Source organism: Akanthomyces muscarius, chromosome 1 (genome assembly GCF_028009165.1).
Source record: "Akanthomyces muscarius strain Ve6 chromosome 1, whole genome shotgun sequence".
NCBI classification, from domain to species: domain Eukaryota; kingdom Fungi; phylum Ascomycota; class Sordariomycetes; order Hypocreales; family Cordycipitaceae; genus Akanthomyces; species Akanthomyces muscarius.
Window position 1 is genome coordinate 2,180,184 of NC_079241.1, and position 14,255 is coordinate 2,194,438.

The 14,255-nt window shown below is 54.0% G+C and overlaps 5 protein-coding genes across 6 annotated transcripts; 3 read left to right on the forward strand and 2 right to left on the reverse strand.

Annotated features, from left to right (window-relative positions):
- Positions 1–550: 550 nt before the first annotated feature.
- On the reverse strand, positions 551–2,440 carry LMH87_005689 (uncharacterized protein; the record flags this gene model as incomplete). 2 transcript variants are annotated; one of them, XM_056203452.1, is made up of 2 exons in its annotated part: positions 1,675–1,691; positions 1,747–2,440. In XM_056203452.1, 2 exons carry the CDS (start codon positions 2,438–2,440, stop codon positions 1,675–1,677), a joined length of 711 nt encoding a protein of 236 aa, XP_056058912.1. The 2 variants fall into 2 exon arrangements, with proteins under 2 accessions (XP_056058911.1, XP_056058912.1); XM_056203453.1 differs by having other exon boundaries at positions 551–2,440.
- A 3,422-nt stretch (positions 2,441–5,862) lies between these two features.
- Positions 5,863–7,575, forward strand: LMH87_005690 (uncharacterized protein; the record flags this gene model as incomplete). Its single annotated transcript, XM_056203454.1, has 1 exon — positions 5,863–7,575. One exon carries the CDS (start codon positions 5,863–5,865, stop codon positions 7,573–7,575), a length of 1,713 nt encoding a protein of 570 aa, XP_056058913.1.
- Positions 7,576–7,719: 144 nt separating this feature from the next.
- LMH87_005691 (uncharacterized protein) lies at positions 7,720–8,799 on the reverse strand (the record flags this gene model as incomplete). Its single annotated transcript, XM_056203455.1, has 2 exons — positions 7,720–8,431; positions 8,498–8,799. 2 exons carry the CDS (start codon positions 8,797–8,799, stop codon positions 7,720–7,722), a joined length of 1,014 nt encoding a protein of 337 aa, XP_056058914.1.
- An 871-nt stretch (positions 8,800–9,670) lies between these two features.
- LMH87_005692 (uncharacterized protein) lies at positions 9,671–11,762 on the forward strand (the record flags this gene model as incomplete). Its single annotated transcript, XM_056203456.1, has 5 exons — positions 9,671–9,893; positions 9,946–10,160; positions 10,219–10,613; positions 10,668–11,219; positions 11,276–11,762. 5 exons carry the CDS (start codon positions 9,671–9,673, stop codon positions 11,760–11,762), a joined length of 1,872 nt encoding a protein of 623 aa, XP_056058915.1.
- A 511-nt stretch (positions 11,763–12,273) lies between these two features.
- Positions 12,274–14,002, forward strand: LMH87_005693 (uncharacterized protein; the record flags this gene model as incomplete). The annotated part of the gene is made up of 6 exons (XM_056203458.1): positions 12,274–12,296; positions 12,351–12,810; positions 12,874–13,340; positions 13,405–13,465; positions 13,531–13,726; positions 13,791–14,002. The coding sequence occupies 6 exons, from the start codon at positions 12,274–12,276 to the stop codon at positions 14,000–14,002; spliced, it is 1,419 nt and encodes a 472-aa protein (XP_056058916.1).
- Positions 14,003–14,255: the final 253 nt, after the last annotated feature.

Genomic DNA, 14,255 nt, shown 5'->3' on the forward strand with positions numbered 1-14,255 from the left:
GGCGGACGACGGCTGCAGCGCTGCCAGCGGCCACGGGCTGCTCCACGACCATGCGCCCGACGGCGCCCGACGCCCCGGCGACACCAATCGTGGGGGGATCACTCTGTTGGTCCATTCTTTTGTTTTGTAATTTTTGCCTCGAGAGTGTGGAGGATGTGTGGCCGGTCCTAGCTAGAGCGCCCCCAGATTTCGGAGCGGCTGAGGTGTTTCAGGCGAAAGGCTGCGCTCCCCGTAAATATCGACTTGTACATCACGCCAGTTTGCCTGGAGCTCTGGCAAAGGTTATGGCTGGTGATGCATAAACAAGGTGAAGACTATGACGCTGAGTTGGTTTTGCAGGACACCGTGACTTCTACCGGTCGCTAACCCCGACAGTCATTTGCCAAGTAGAAAGAAAATTACCAAACACAGACAATTACGGGGAGCCGATGCACAGAGATTTTCTGGGAAAAGAAAATGTCTTTATAGCCTTAGTTTTCATTGGTTTATGGTATCATCTACGTCTGGTTCTTCTCTGACCTCATATTTCGCAAAACTTCAAAACTGTGCTTCAAGGCGCATCTGGATCTGCGTTATTGAACCATTTCCTCTCAGAGATGCCCTCCGCAGAAAGCTTCGTATCGGGCTGCGGCTCCAGCTCGAGGAGAACAACCTCATTCTTCTCTTTCAAGAAGCTGCCCGGAACGTACAGGCTCTGCTGGGGACCGACAGTCCAATATCTTCCGATATTCACGCCGTTGACCCATAAGACGCCCTTGACGCCCTTGGGAACTGAGATAAAAGTGTCGCCGCTCGGATCCGCCGATGTTCCCTTGGGCATGTTGAAAGTGCCGGTGTAGAACACGGGAGAGTCGTCCTTTTTGATCGTGTGCTCCTTGTTCAGGTTCGACGGCAGCGTTGACAGTGGAATCGAGTGCATCGACCATTTGCGGAGAACGTGGCAGCCAACGGCAACGTGGCCGACGATACCCTTGACTTGGTCCCTGAGACGCTGGCGCACGTCGACGCGACCAAGGTTCTCGACCAAAATTTGCAGAGTATCGCCCTTCTTCAGCGCGACCTTGACAGTCGTAGGCGTCTTGTAGATGGTGTCGACCACACCGACACGCACGCCATTGACGTAAATCATGGCACGGTCGCGAGCGCCGTCACCAATGGTCACATTGCCACTCACATTCTTGGTAACGGTATGTTCGTACAGGACGTACCCGTACGACTGACCCAACGCGTCCATGCTGACGGGATCATTGGCCTGCTGGGTAGGCTTGTCTTGGAGATCAAACAGGGCCGCCGCCGGCTTGAGCTCAAACTCCGGGACGACAGCTCGATCGGGAGTGGTGGGAACATCCGGAATACTGCCTGCGGGCACGTACTTGGAAATCATCTCCCGCAGCTTGTAGTAGACATCCGTAGGACGACCACTTTCATCCAGAGGCGCACCGTAGTCGTAGCTGGTCGTCATGGCGGCCAAAGGACCATCATCTCGGATTCCACCGTTCTCAAAGCCAAAGTTGGTACCTCCATGGAACATGTAGATGCTGAAGGAGTAGTTTCCAGCAAGAGTCCAGTCGAGATCTCCAACCGCCTTGGCAATGTCGGTGTCCGAGCCAGAGATTTGCTGGTGGGCATAGTCGCTGCCCCATTGATCGATCCAAGTGATGTAGTACTCTCCGTTCAGCTGCGGACCGAGACTTGTGGGATCCGTCACGTATTTATCGCGAGCTTCGAAGCCAGATTTCGAGTCACCGTCAATGACGGCCAAAACGCCGTGCAGCTGTCCACCTTCGAGGTAGGACTTGCCACCACCGTCGTTGGTGTACAGGAAAACATCGAAATTGTCGCGAAGAATGGCCGCCAGCGCGGCAAGGTACTTCTTATCCGTGCCGAAGCTACCGTACTCATTCTCCAGCTGCGTCATCAGGATGGGTCCACCCTGGGTAATCTGAAGCTGTCCCACCTCCTTGCCCACACGATCGAGGTAGGTCTTGGCGGCGTCGAGAAACGGACCATTATTCTGTCGCACGGCCATTCCCGGCACCTGGCTGAGCCAAGCCGGGAAGCCACCCCAGTCGCGCTCGCCGCAGATGTACGGGCCGGGTCGCAGCACCACCTTGAGCCCTTCGTCCTGCGCCAGGCGGAAAAACTTGGCGACATCGTTGCGGCCCTGGAAGTCCCACTCGCCGGGGCTGGGCTCGTGCAGGTTCCAGTAGAGGTAGCTGAAGATGGTGTTTAGGCCCATGGCGCGGGCCATCTTTAGTCGGTGCGTCCAATACTCGGGCGGAATCCGCTGAGGGTCCATCTGGCCGCCGATAATCTGGTAGGGCTCTCCATTGAGAAGAAACTGGTTGCGGTTGTAGCTAAAGTTGCCGGGGGCGGAAGAAGCAACCACAGTGGCCGACAGTGCCGAAAGGGTAGCCAGAGCTCCCACGAAGAACTTCATCTTGTGCGTCGTGACACTCGGCAAGGCCACTTATTAGAAGCACAGTGCTGGAAAATGTGCTGATAGTCTAGATCAGCCACAATGCCAAGAGTAGGGAATCCGAGATTCTGGAGTGCGACGTCTTCTTTTTTAAAAGTCTTTGCTTTATGTCTACTTCTAATTAATTATGGCCCAAGGGATTTCCACTTCAGCATCTTGTGACGCAGAGTAGCAGTCGCTTCAAAACTAAGCATCGTCACCTTCCAAGTTGGTCGGACGGAGAAGCCACCCACTTCGTCGGCAGCAACCAGTGCGGAGCGCGATAACCTACGGCATATTTTTGCACAAATACAGTGGTGTGGTGGAGAGTTTGGGCCTGGCAAACTAAAATGATTATCACGCCAAACACGCCCAACACTCGAGGTCCCGCTCTAAAGCCGTCGGGCCAAGCTGCGCATGTATCTTGCTGCTCATGAGTGGCGGCCGCCATGTCACCTTGTAGATCGACGCGCTCCGATCCTTCCTCAAAGCGCGGCAAAGAATGCCGTGCCCGGGCATAGACACAAGAAAATCAGTCCATAATCCAGCCTCAAATCAGCCACTGATAAACAACTTTCCAGAATCGCTCGTCTATTGCATGTGCTGCCTTTGGATGCCATGTAACCCTGATATGCCGATGTTTCTGATGGTTGCATCTACATCGCTCCATCCAACAAGGTATAGATGCAGCGATGTCACCAGGCTGTAGGAGAGGCTGGGGTCGCCACCCTGATCGACCGCGAGATATGCTGCAACTGGAAGCCAGAATGAACCGTTGATGTTACCTTGGAGACAGAAGGCGACAGCTGGATGATCAAAGATATTGCCTAGCGCTGGTTGAATGGGCTAATGTTCCTGAGCTACGTAATACGAAGGGCCTCTCCGGCCTCGGTGTTGGCCTTCCGGGGTGAGAATGTCGCCGCATTGATAGGAGCGGTTCGAGCCTGCGGGGAGCTCGGGAAAACAAGTTTTCAGAAGCATGTAGCGGTATCCCGGGAAAGATAGCTCGACATCTCCAATTCCATAACATAATGGCAACCGCTAGTGCGGGGGAACCGGGGTCGCCCCCAGTTGCTGCGCAGGTAATTCTGGAGAAACGAGGATCACATACCCGGCGGCCCGCATGCCAGGCAGGTGTCTATTCGATTTGGCATATGAGAAGCTTCAGGAGGGAAAAAGTGAGCTCTAGGCTATTGATTAAAGTGTATGCGCTGCCGTCGGATATATGCCACCAGTGAAGGATAATTGGCAATATATGCGGGTAGTAGAGCCGAGGTTAAATCCTACCGACCGCCCCTCCCGAGAGAGAGGGCCCGACGGCTGAGGCTAATTAATTAATATGTTAGTAAGGCTGCGCGCCGGAGGCAGACTTATGCACCAGCAAGTTTCTTGCCGCAGACATGAATAACCGCACTTGACGAAGCAATTCTAATCATGGCCTAGCTGATAATAATGCACGGACTTTGCAACGTTACAAAGCTTTTACGGCATCGCTCGACCTACAGGGACCATTGCCGAACAATCTGGGCTGGAGAACGCCCTGAATTCCCCCACACCGTGACGGAGCTCGAAGCCCCGCCGCGGTGTGATTGCAAATCACTTGCCTATCTAGGTAGTTGCATATTTCATCGATTGATTGTAGTGTACGGATTAGAGTGCCCGTAAATTGCTTTTAATCTAGCATAGCCTTAAGGGCCTTGATCTGCACGAGAATGCTGGATCGACTGTCACCACCGTTGGCCGATTTCGTTTGAACGCTTGTCTCGTAGGTGAAGATCCTCATGATGTCATCCGGGATCAAGTGTAAGTTCATTCACTGAGCACCCATCTCCTCACTCGCCAAGACCGTCGGGATTGCGTTGAATAATGGTGATCCTCAGCCTATCGTGGAATACGCTGCATAAAAATGTTGGGACATTGAAGGGAGTTGGTTAGAAGACCCAGCTGGCAACAGCACTCGTAGGGTTCCAAAGAATACCGTCATGTCCAGGCTCTTTGGCCATCATCTCATGCGCGATGTCAAAGACATAGTCGCCAAAAGCACCACAACCAAGTGGACTCTCTTGGGACACTCGCGAAGTCGCTCGAGATCATCCGCAAAAGCAAGGCAAAATTGCATCAGCCATTGAGAGCAACGAATTGCCTGAGCACGCTCTCACGAGGATATATTCGCGCAGCCACATACGCATGTCTAGGACCACCTGTTCGTTTTGGCTGCGCCCTGTGTGGCTTGCCAGCGATGTCCTTGCTAAACACTTCGTCGAGTCGACGCTCGTTAGCAGTATGGATCTAGACCTATCACACCAGCCACACTGAACCGAGCAGCCAAAGAGGTGGAGTTGCCCTAAATCCTCATCACTGGAATTGATGAAAAGTATACCAGCCTCCTGCTCTCTCATAGCCTCTCTTGGACCCGTCTCCATTCCGGGAAAGTCGTCATTGGGGATGATTCCCGGCTTTGCATTGGCGCTAGCAAAGGCAATGCTGCCGAGAATGTCTTCTTTGTATAGATGCGAATCGTAGGACATGCTGACATTTTACTGATGCCTGAGAGCTTCGATGCCTCCTGTCATTCCGAGAGGTCAGCAACCCGAATTTTGGTCGACGGAGGAGCAAAGCTGAGAGCTGCCCGCAAAGGACGAACGGGTGAAGCGACCACCTCGGAGCATGCCCTCGTTGGGCGCCTTGTTAGCGGCCATGATGGGCTGGGTAGCTAGATGACTTTGCGCGTCGCGTATGAAGATTGAAGTTGCTACGTTTCAAGCAGTCAACTGCCGTCTGTGTCGTCAATTTGTGCTTGATCAGGGCGGAGAGAGGTCAAGATCGAACAGCCACAAAGATGACTATGGTGGGCCGAAACCGGCGCCCCTCGCCTATGTGGCTAACAGAAAAAAGCCGACGAGGATCATGATGTTCTTTTAAAGTATACACGTTTCGCACAGAGCCAAAAGAAAAGTTCCAAAAAGCTACCAAGAATTCTTCTAGATATCATTATAGTTGCCAGTATTCTGAAAAATTTAATTATCGCTATTCAGGTGAAAACAGGAGAAATGGAAGGAGAGTTGACCAGCGTAGTGTTTCGCTGCCCGCTTCAGTACGGTGCGGAATATACCGTACGCACTGTCTCTGGACACGGTGCGTGGCGACGATGTGGGCCTAGAAGCAGCAGCATGGAACGTTGCTCACCCCGCAAGATCAACTCTAGCTCAGGTCAACACAGCGACAGCTCAAGCTCAGCGCTAGAACTGTATTTGGAAGGCAGGAATTGTCGCGCGGACCCGTTGGGGAGGCCGGCCCTGTCAACTGCTCCGCAGCTCTCCAGATGGGTAGCGAGCTTGACACATCATGAGCTAGGATTAGATTTTGTTCGTGTTGTAGATAAATAAGGCCTTGCCGCGACAGTCATGCTTCAAGCACTCTGGAACTCCCGACTCAACCTCCTCATCTCTTCTCAAGATTGGAACTTAGAAAGCACAATGAAGTCTCAATTGGTTCTTGCATCAGCCGCCGGCCTCGTCGGCCCGGCCACGGCCACCAATGTTGACCTGCCTCTTCCTCCCATGGGCTTCAACAACTGGGCTCGCTACACCACGCACATCAACCAGTCCATCTTCACCGATGCGGCCACGGCCATGGCGTCCAACGGCATGCTCAAGGCGGGCTATAACCGCCTAAACCTCGACGATGCCTGGTCCACGCTTGAGCGTGCCAGCAACGGCTCCATGGTTGTCGACGCCGTCAAGTTCCCCAAGGGCCTCACTTGGCTTGCCGACTTTATCAAGGACAAGGGCTTCATCCCCGGCATCTACTCTGACTCTGGCACCCTATCCTGCGGCGGGTACCCTGCCACGTTTGACCACGAGGCCCTCGATCTCCAGACCTTTTCCGACTGGGGCTACGAGTACCTCAAGCTCGACGGCTGCAACGTTCCTGATGGCAGCGAGTCCGCCTACCGCCATATCTACTTTGATATTTGGCGCGATCTCCTCCTCAAGTTTCCCAAGCCGGTCGTCTTCTCCAACTCGGCTCCCGCCTACTTCTGTGGCGCGGACAACCTCACCGACTGGTACAGCATCATGGGCTGGTCGCAAAAGATGGGTCAGCTCGCCCGTCATTCCTACGACATCATCAACTACGACAGCAAGGGCAGTGCTTGGGACAGTATGATGACCAACTACGGCCAGCATATTCGCCTTGCCCGCTACCAACGCCCCAACTTCTTCAATGACCCCGACTTCCTCAACACTGACCACCCCAACTACACCTACGAGGAGAAGAAGACACACATGGCCCTGTGGTCTTCGTTCTCTGCTCCTCTCATCGTCAGTGCTGACATCCCCACCCTCAAGAAGGAGGAGCTTGAGATCCTTCTAAACGAGGACCTCATTGCCATCGACCAGGACCCTCTTGTGCAGCAGGCCACTCTCGCCAGCTCCAGCCCCGACTGGGATGTTCTTACCAAGAACCTGGCCAACGGTGACCGTGTTCTTACCATCCTGAACAAGGGCGACAAGGCCAGCGATCTCACTGTTTCTTGGGCCAAGATGGGAATCCAGACTGACCGCATCAGCCCCAACACTGCCCTCAACGTTAAAGATCTCTGGACTGGCAAGACCGAGCAGGTCAAGATCAGCGCTGGTGGTATCACTGCTAAGAATGTCGCCTCCCACGGCACCTTTGTCTACCGCATCTCCGGCGGCATGGGCGGCTCCAGCCACCCCATTGTTCTGCCCACTGGTCTGATCTTCAACACCTTCTCTCTCAAGTGTCTTACCGACGACAAGTCTGGCAAGGTGACCTGGAAGGCGTGCGACGGATCCGATGGCCAGACCTGGAATGTCGCCAACGAGGGCTACATCAACAGCTTGTTGCGCCCCAACGAATGCATCGTTGATGCTCAGGGCAAGCTCCTGAGCCGTCACTCTGGCTGCCACACTGACGCTTGGAAGTACTTCAACAGTGGCAACCTCATCAACGGCAACTCCAACCGCTGCCTGACTGAGGAGGCTGATGGCTCTGCTACCATCACTGACTGCGGTTATGTGACGAACGAGCAGGTCGTCGGTCTTCCCATCGGCGCCAAGGCGACCGAGATTGACTACTACTCCAAGAGCTAAGCAAGCAAAACGACATGAATACATAATAGCATACGAATCTATCGATAATAATTGTAACAATTAATAAAATTCATCAATTATACATCATGTCCTATACTGTGCCAGCGATAAAGTTTATTCACTGAGAATTATCTATGTACAATTTCATGCCTCTGCATCCTTGAAAGCGCCGAGCTTGAACAGCTTCTTGGCGTTGTCACGGCCAATTTTTCCGACATGCGACGCATCCTTCAGCTCGACCTTGTCGTACCAATCACATGCATCTCCGAAAGATTCGAACGGATAGTCAATAGAAAACATGATGCGGTCGGGGCCCATCTCAGTGATGCAATATTCAAGCGTGGGCGTGGAAAAGTGACCACTTGTCGTGATCCAGATGTTTTGGGCAAAGTACTCGCGGATGGTCTTTTTGCAGTCCAGGCCGAGCGGCTTCTTGACGTCCTCGAACCAGTGGTTGATGCGCCACAGGTCAAAGGGAAGGTGCTCGCCCAGATGACCAATCACGACCTGCAGTTTGGGGTGGCGGTCGAAGACGCCGTTGGTGACCATGCCCAGCAGGTGCAGGCTCACGCCCTGGGCGAAGCTGAGCGGCGGGCCGATGAGCCACTTGCGCTTGGCCCACAGCTTCTCGTAGATGGTGCCGGTCGGGTTGCGGGGATGCAGGTAAAATGGCACGTCGAGGTCAGTCACGGTGGACCAGAAGACGTCCCACTCGGGGCCGTCATAAAAGATCATGTCGTCGCCGTCGGGGCCGGCGCGCTGCGTGTCGTTGACGAGAGCGCCCTTGAAGCCAAGCTCGGTCACGCAGCGCCTCAGCTCAGCAGCGGCTTCGGCCGGATCATGCATAGATAGAGTACTGTCCCGGGCTGTTAGACTTTTTTTTTTCTGTCGGTGGGCTGATTTCTGGGCTGGGAAAACTTACGCAAAGGCACCCAGACGGTCTGGGTGAGGCTTGATGGCACCGGCAATGTAGTCGTTGATCTCTGTCGTTAGGGTGCGCGCTTCGGCGGCGTCCCAGATATCCTGAACTCCGGGGGCAGTGTAGGATAGGATGGTGTATCCAACGCCGTGCTTGTCCATATATTGGATTCGCGTCTCCGTGACGTCCGTCATCTCGTGGGCATGCTTGTCGGGGTTGACCGCAAAGAGCGACGCCCACCAGCGAGTCTTTTCCTGAAGACGAGGCAGGGCAAAGGCCTCCTCGAATGCTACTTTTCCGCGCATATTGATGAAATATATGATGTAACTAGAGCGATGTAAACTCAGGGAGATTCACAGTGAGCTCTACTTCCGCTACCAGCAGCCGGATTACCTGCTTTTGTAGTCTTGGTCACAACGCTGCGTCTCAAGTTGACCCCTCCAAATTCCGTGCAACATCCGCCGCCACAATTCTCGGTTTCCCACTCTCCCCGTGTTGCGATCGGGGGCATTACCCATGGCTATCCATGGCTATGCGACGGGGAAATCCTCCGATGGGCTTGGGGTAAAAGTGGGCGGGCAGGGTACACTGCCGAACAGTGCGAAGAGCAACCCCGCGGCTTATCGGCGACTTTCGCACTGTGCAACGGTCGCACCCAAACAGGCAGCCAGACAAGGACGAAGCGAGGCCGACTGGTTTGCGAGTTGTAGATAACGCTTCGCGAACAAAACTGTGTGGCTATGGTCGCCGAGCTTTCCTCAACCGCTGAATTGCCTCGCTGCGGTGCCGTCGCCGATACTTGAGACCCCTGGGATTTGCTTGCCCCGTCAACGTGGCGAAACGTGCCATCAACAGCTTTCTGAATAAGGTGGAAATGCGCAACAGATCCTAGCTTGCCTTGTCGTTATGCCGCGACCCAAAGTCCTCCCCAGTCAGAGAAAGCGGGCTGCAGAAGCTTGCAACTTCTGCCGCATGTCGAAGAAGAAGTGCAGTGCCACGGTCCCTTGCACGGCTTGCCAAAGACGCGGAATCGGCCACACTTGTTATCTCACCAATAGCCCACGAGCCTCGCGCTCGGCAGCCAGAAGGGTACAGAGGTCGCTGGGAGACGGCTCCCCGGAAGACGATGCGCCTGGTGCAACCCATCGTGCACCTGCGGCGCACACCGACTGGCCGATGGATGACCGCGATCGCTCGTGGGTGCCGCCTCCGCCAACGATTCCGCTGCAGCAAGATGCATATCAGCCCATATCGCCATCTGAGTCCCGGACAGCACCAACAGACACAAATAATGTCGAATCGGATTTATCACCGCTGCGCCACTTGCCGCAGCGAGAGACGCCGGCTCTGGGAAGAGAGTCTCATGCACGCATGCTACTCAATCTGAGAGGAGAGCGAGGTAAGCCTGGCCACCACTCACGTAGAAGAAGTTGATTTTAACGCCATCTTAGTATACATTGGAGAGGCTGCGCCCATATCTTTTCTTCAATTTGTCCGCGACATCGTGGCAGCTCAGATTGGTCCATCCCAATTTTCTCACAATGATCAGAGCGAAAACATGCTTGAGAACGAGCCTGCAATCAACGGCTCCAGTGCACCGACGCCAGGATTGATTGAGCTGGACAATGTGCAGAGAAAGTCATTTATACAAGTATTTTATGCGGCCGTAAGTCCGGTTTAGCCCAGAACATCGTTGCACTATCCGTACTAACAAACAAAACCAGACGGGGGGGTTCTTGGATTTGTTTTCCAGTGAGGAACTCGACCAGCTCGCCTCACTTTCAAGTGAAGAACGCTTTGACCATGGTCGTCGCCACATCGAAGCTGTCGCCTCAGCTGTCATCGCAATCGGGGCGCAATGCAAATCATCGCTGGAGTCTCAACAAATAAGCCAAGCGTACTTCCGGCACGCGCAGCGACAAGCGTTCTCAGGCATGCTTGAGGACCCAAACACCAATATTGTACGAGTATTTCTGCTCATGGCGTATTATATGCTCGGCTCGTGCAGGAGAAATTCTGCATTCATGTATCTGGGGATCGCATCACGCGCAGCGGTGTCGCTTGGTCTCCATAGCAAGGACTCCTACGAAGGCATGAACAGCGTGCACCGCAGTAATCGGTAGGTTGAGCACATTCCAGCATCGGTATCTAGTTTTGATCTGACAATGCATAGATTGAAACTATGGATGAGTCTCTGCAACATGGACATGACCGTGAGCTCATTGCTTGGTCGACCTGCGGCAACATCGGGTTTGCGAACTGAACTGGACGAATCCCATATCGGCACCCTTGCCAATCATGAGGACCAAGACCTAGCAGCCCTTTTTGCTGTCTATGGAATTCTTTCGATAACTACCGACGTGGTGGAGAATCTATACAGGAAAAAACTGCCCTCGGTGGCGCTGATTGAACGATCATTTGCCAGGATTGAAGACTGGAGTCGATCGATACCCAAAACCATGCGCACCAGGCCGAATCCAGCACCGCGTGGCGCACCCAATCGTCAGGATGTCTACAGATTGCACATTTCCTGTTTATACTATTTTGCTGTGACACTAGTCTCCCGGCCGATTCTGATCTCACAGCTCACTTCTCAGTCGAATGCCTCAGCCATTACGCTGTCTCCGCTGGCATCGGCCTGCCTGGACGCGGCAGTCTTTCTCGTGCAGACCTGCACAGATGCCAAAAAGTCGGATAACTTGTTTGGAAGCCTGTGCATCATGAAGTAAGCATGGCCATCATCACCCTACCTGACACAATGCTAATGCTTCGTTTAATCAGGGCTCTGGTGTTTGCAGCGGGGCTGATTCTCGGCTTCGACATGTTTGCCAAGCGCGAACTCGACTTTGAAATCGAAAATGCCTTTACCGGCGCGAAAGAAATACTCGGCTTCATTGCTGAGCAGAGCTCGCAGGCAGCCCATTACGCAGAAATTCTGGGGCTGCTGTCCAGCGCAATCGCGGAACAGCGCCGCAAAACAGCATCGCAGGGCCGAAGTAAACTCGTCAGTCGCTTGTTTCCTTCTGATGGAGGCGATTCGGTTGGTAGAAGCGACGATGCTCAATTCCGACCGTCCGAGGGTGCGGCGCAGGCGGCTGTTGGCGATCGTCTCATGGCGGATGGCACTGGTCATTGGCTATTTGGACAGCCGCCGACGATATCTGCTGAAATGGAGAGTGACTTGATAGGCGGATGGGACGTGCTAGATTTATCGCAGTGGGACAACTTTCCATTTCACAGTCCTAGGAATTTTGCGAATGACGGGTAGAAATGTGTAGTAGGTAGCTCGTTGCCGTTCTCTAGTTGACAATTCGTTGATGCAGTCAAAAATGGATCGGAAATGCTCAAAGAATTCAAATCTCACATCAATGTTTCGAATTAGCGTGTTTCTTCTCATTTTTAGACCAAAAAAGGTTCAAGAGTATGACGCTTATCAGAGCCGACAGCATCATGGTGGAGTGTCGGGCAATACACCACAGCTACAGCCATGCAACAGAAAATCGGATGTGCAAAACTGGAATGCGATAGGTATCTCTGTACCAGTAATTTTAGCAGCTAAGTGACCTGCGGCTACCAGCGTCGATAGATAACGTGGGCATCATATGACGACAGCGCGGCCGGGATGTCGGGTAATGCACTGCAGCCACAGCAATGCACCACATCCGACACATCATACTCGAGGTGTGGGAAGAATGTGCCGCCCATATCCGCAGCATGCTCTCGACGGCTGGTATATGCTTGATGCGCTGGAAGCCGTTGACCAATAAAAGCATGGTCATATGCTTTCCAGCCATAAATACATGTTCGTCTTCAGCCGTACTATGTCCAAGTATCCTGAACAAACCGAAATCAACAGTTGTACCTCTAAGCAAAAGCAACAAATACCGGTCAAAATGGGTTCCAACACACCTCTCACCTGGCGCCAGCTTGATGTTGGCGTAGTCGGCGGTGGCATCGGCGGCATATCCGTTGGCATTGCCCTGCGCCGCGCCGGCCACAAGGTGACAGTCTACGAAAAGCACGACTTTGCCGGCGAGGTGGGCGCGTCGGTCTCGTGCGCCGCCAACGGCACGCGGTGGCTTCACGAATGGGGCGTCGACGTGGCCAAGGGCGATCCCGTCGTGCTGAAGAAGCTCATCAACAGAGACTGGAAGACGGGCGAGCCCGTCAGCGTCTACGACCTGGACGACTACGAGAAGCGATGGGGCTACGTGTACAACATGTTCCACCGCCAGTACATGCATGCGATGCTCAAGGACTGCGCCATGCAGGAGGAGGGCAGTGGAATTCCTGTCAAGCTGATTGTGAACCACCAGGTAAACATCCTTTCTGAGCTTTGCGACTCCGAAGTACGAGGGACTAAACGGTTGTCCGACTAGTGTGACAGCATAGATGTGGAAAACGGCACCATCAACTTCAAGAACGGCACCTCGGTACAGCACGATCTCATTGTTGGCGCCGACGGCATCGGCTCCGCCGTGCGCGGCCAGCTCGGCATCTATCCCGAGAAGCGCCCGTCGGACTCTAGCTGCCTGCACGCCAACGTGCGCACCGAGGACGCGGTGCGGCTCGGCCTCGTCGACTACTCGCAGAACAGCGCGCTCGAGTACTGGGGCGGGCAGGAGGGCAAGTGGGACAAGATTGTGCTGTCGCCGTGCAACGGCGGCAAGCTGCTCTCGTACTACTGCTTCTTCCCGCGCGAGCTCGGCGACTACTCGACGCAGCAGTGGGGGGCCGACAGCCGGCCCGTCGAGGAGCTCCTGGCGCCGTTCCCGGAGCTGGACGCGCAGGTCAAGGCGCACCTGGCCATTGGCGCGGAGATTCAGCCGTGGAGACTTTGGGTGCAGTAAGTGCCAGTGGTGGAGGCCATGGGCATCCCAGAACACCGTTTGTCTAACCTGTCGTGACAGTGATCCTTATCCGTACCTTCAAAAAGGCAAAGTCTGTCTTCTCGGTGACGCCGGTCATCCTGTGAGTAACTTTGGACTCGGGGAAAACCTCGTCTGTTGAGAAAATGTACTAATGCGCTTCGGCAGATGATGCCTCATCAGAGCCAGGGCGCTTGCATGGCGATTGAAGATGCCGCCGCGCTGGGAATCATCTTCGACAAGCAGCACTTCAACGGCGACATCTCCGAGGCCCTCGCCCTGTATCAAGATATTCGTCTGCCACGCGTGACCAGAGTGCAGTCCGCAGCTGCCAAAGCCGCCTACAACATCAACGAGAGAATAGGTAAAGAAAACGTCCCCCCGCTGCTCGTGTCGCCGCCGCAAAAGCTAACCCCTTTTTTCTGCAGGCTTTTCTACAAATAAAAACTGCAGCACTTATAAAGTCGAAGATGAGAAGAAGAAGCTGACGGTGGAAGAGGTCAACGCGTACGACATGTATAAAGATGTGGACGAGTTGCTGGCCAAGAGACGCGGGACGGTGTTTGGGGGAAAATTCAGTCGTGGGCTGCCGCTGGGAATGAAGCTGCCGAATGGCGTGGTAGTAGGCGAGGATATTTGAGTGCATAATTTTCAGTAGCCATCTTTTCCCAGTATTATTGTAGCACAACGTTTTACTCGTTTTTTACTTATTCTTGTTCAACTTTCTACATCATCTGCCCATATTGGCGTGCATCTCAGCCCTCTCTTAGTTGAGCACTTGGAGCCGAAAGGGCTGCTCTCGGCACAGCCCTACAGAATAAGGTACCGCTTTGATACACTACACTTTCAAGAAAGAATCGCGCCCATATGTATAGCGCTGTTGAGATGATGGT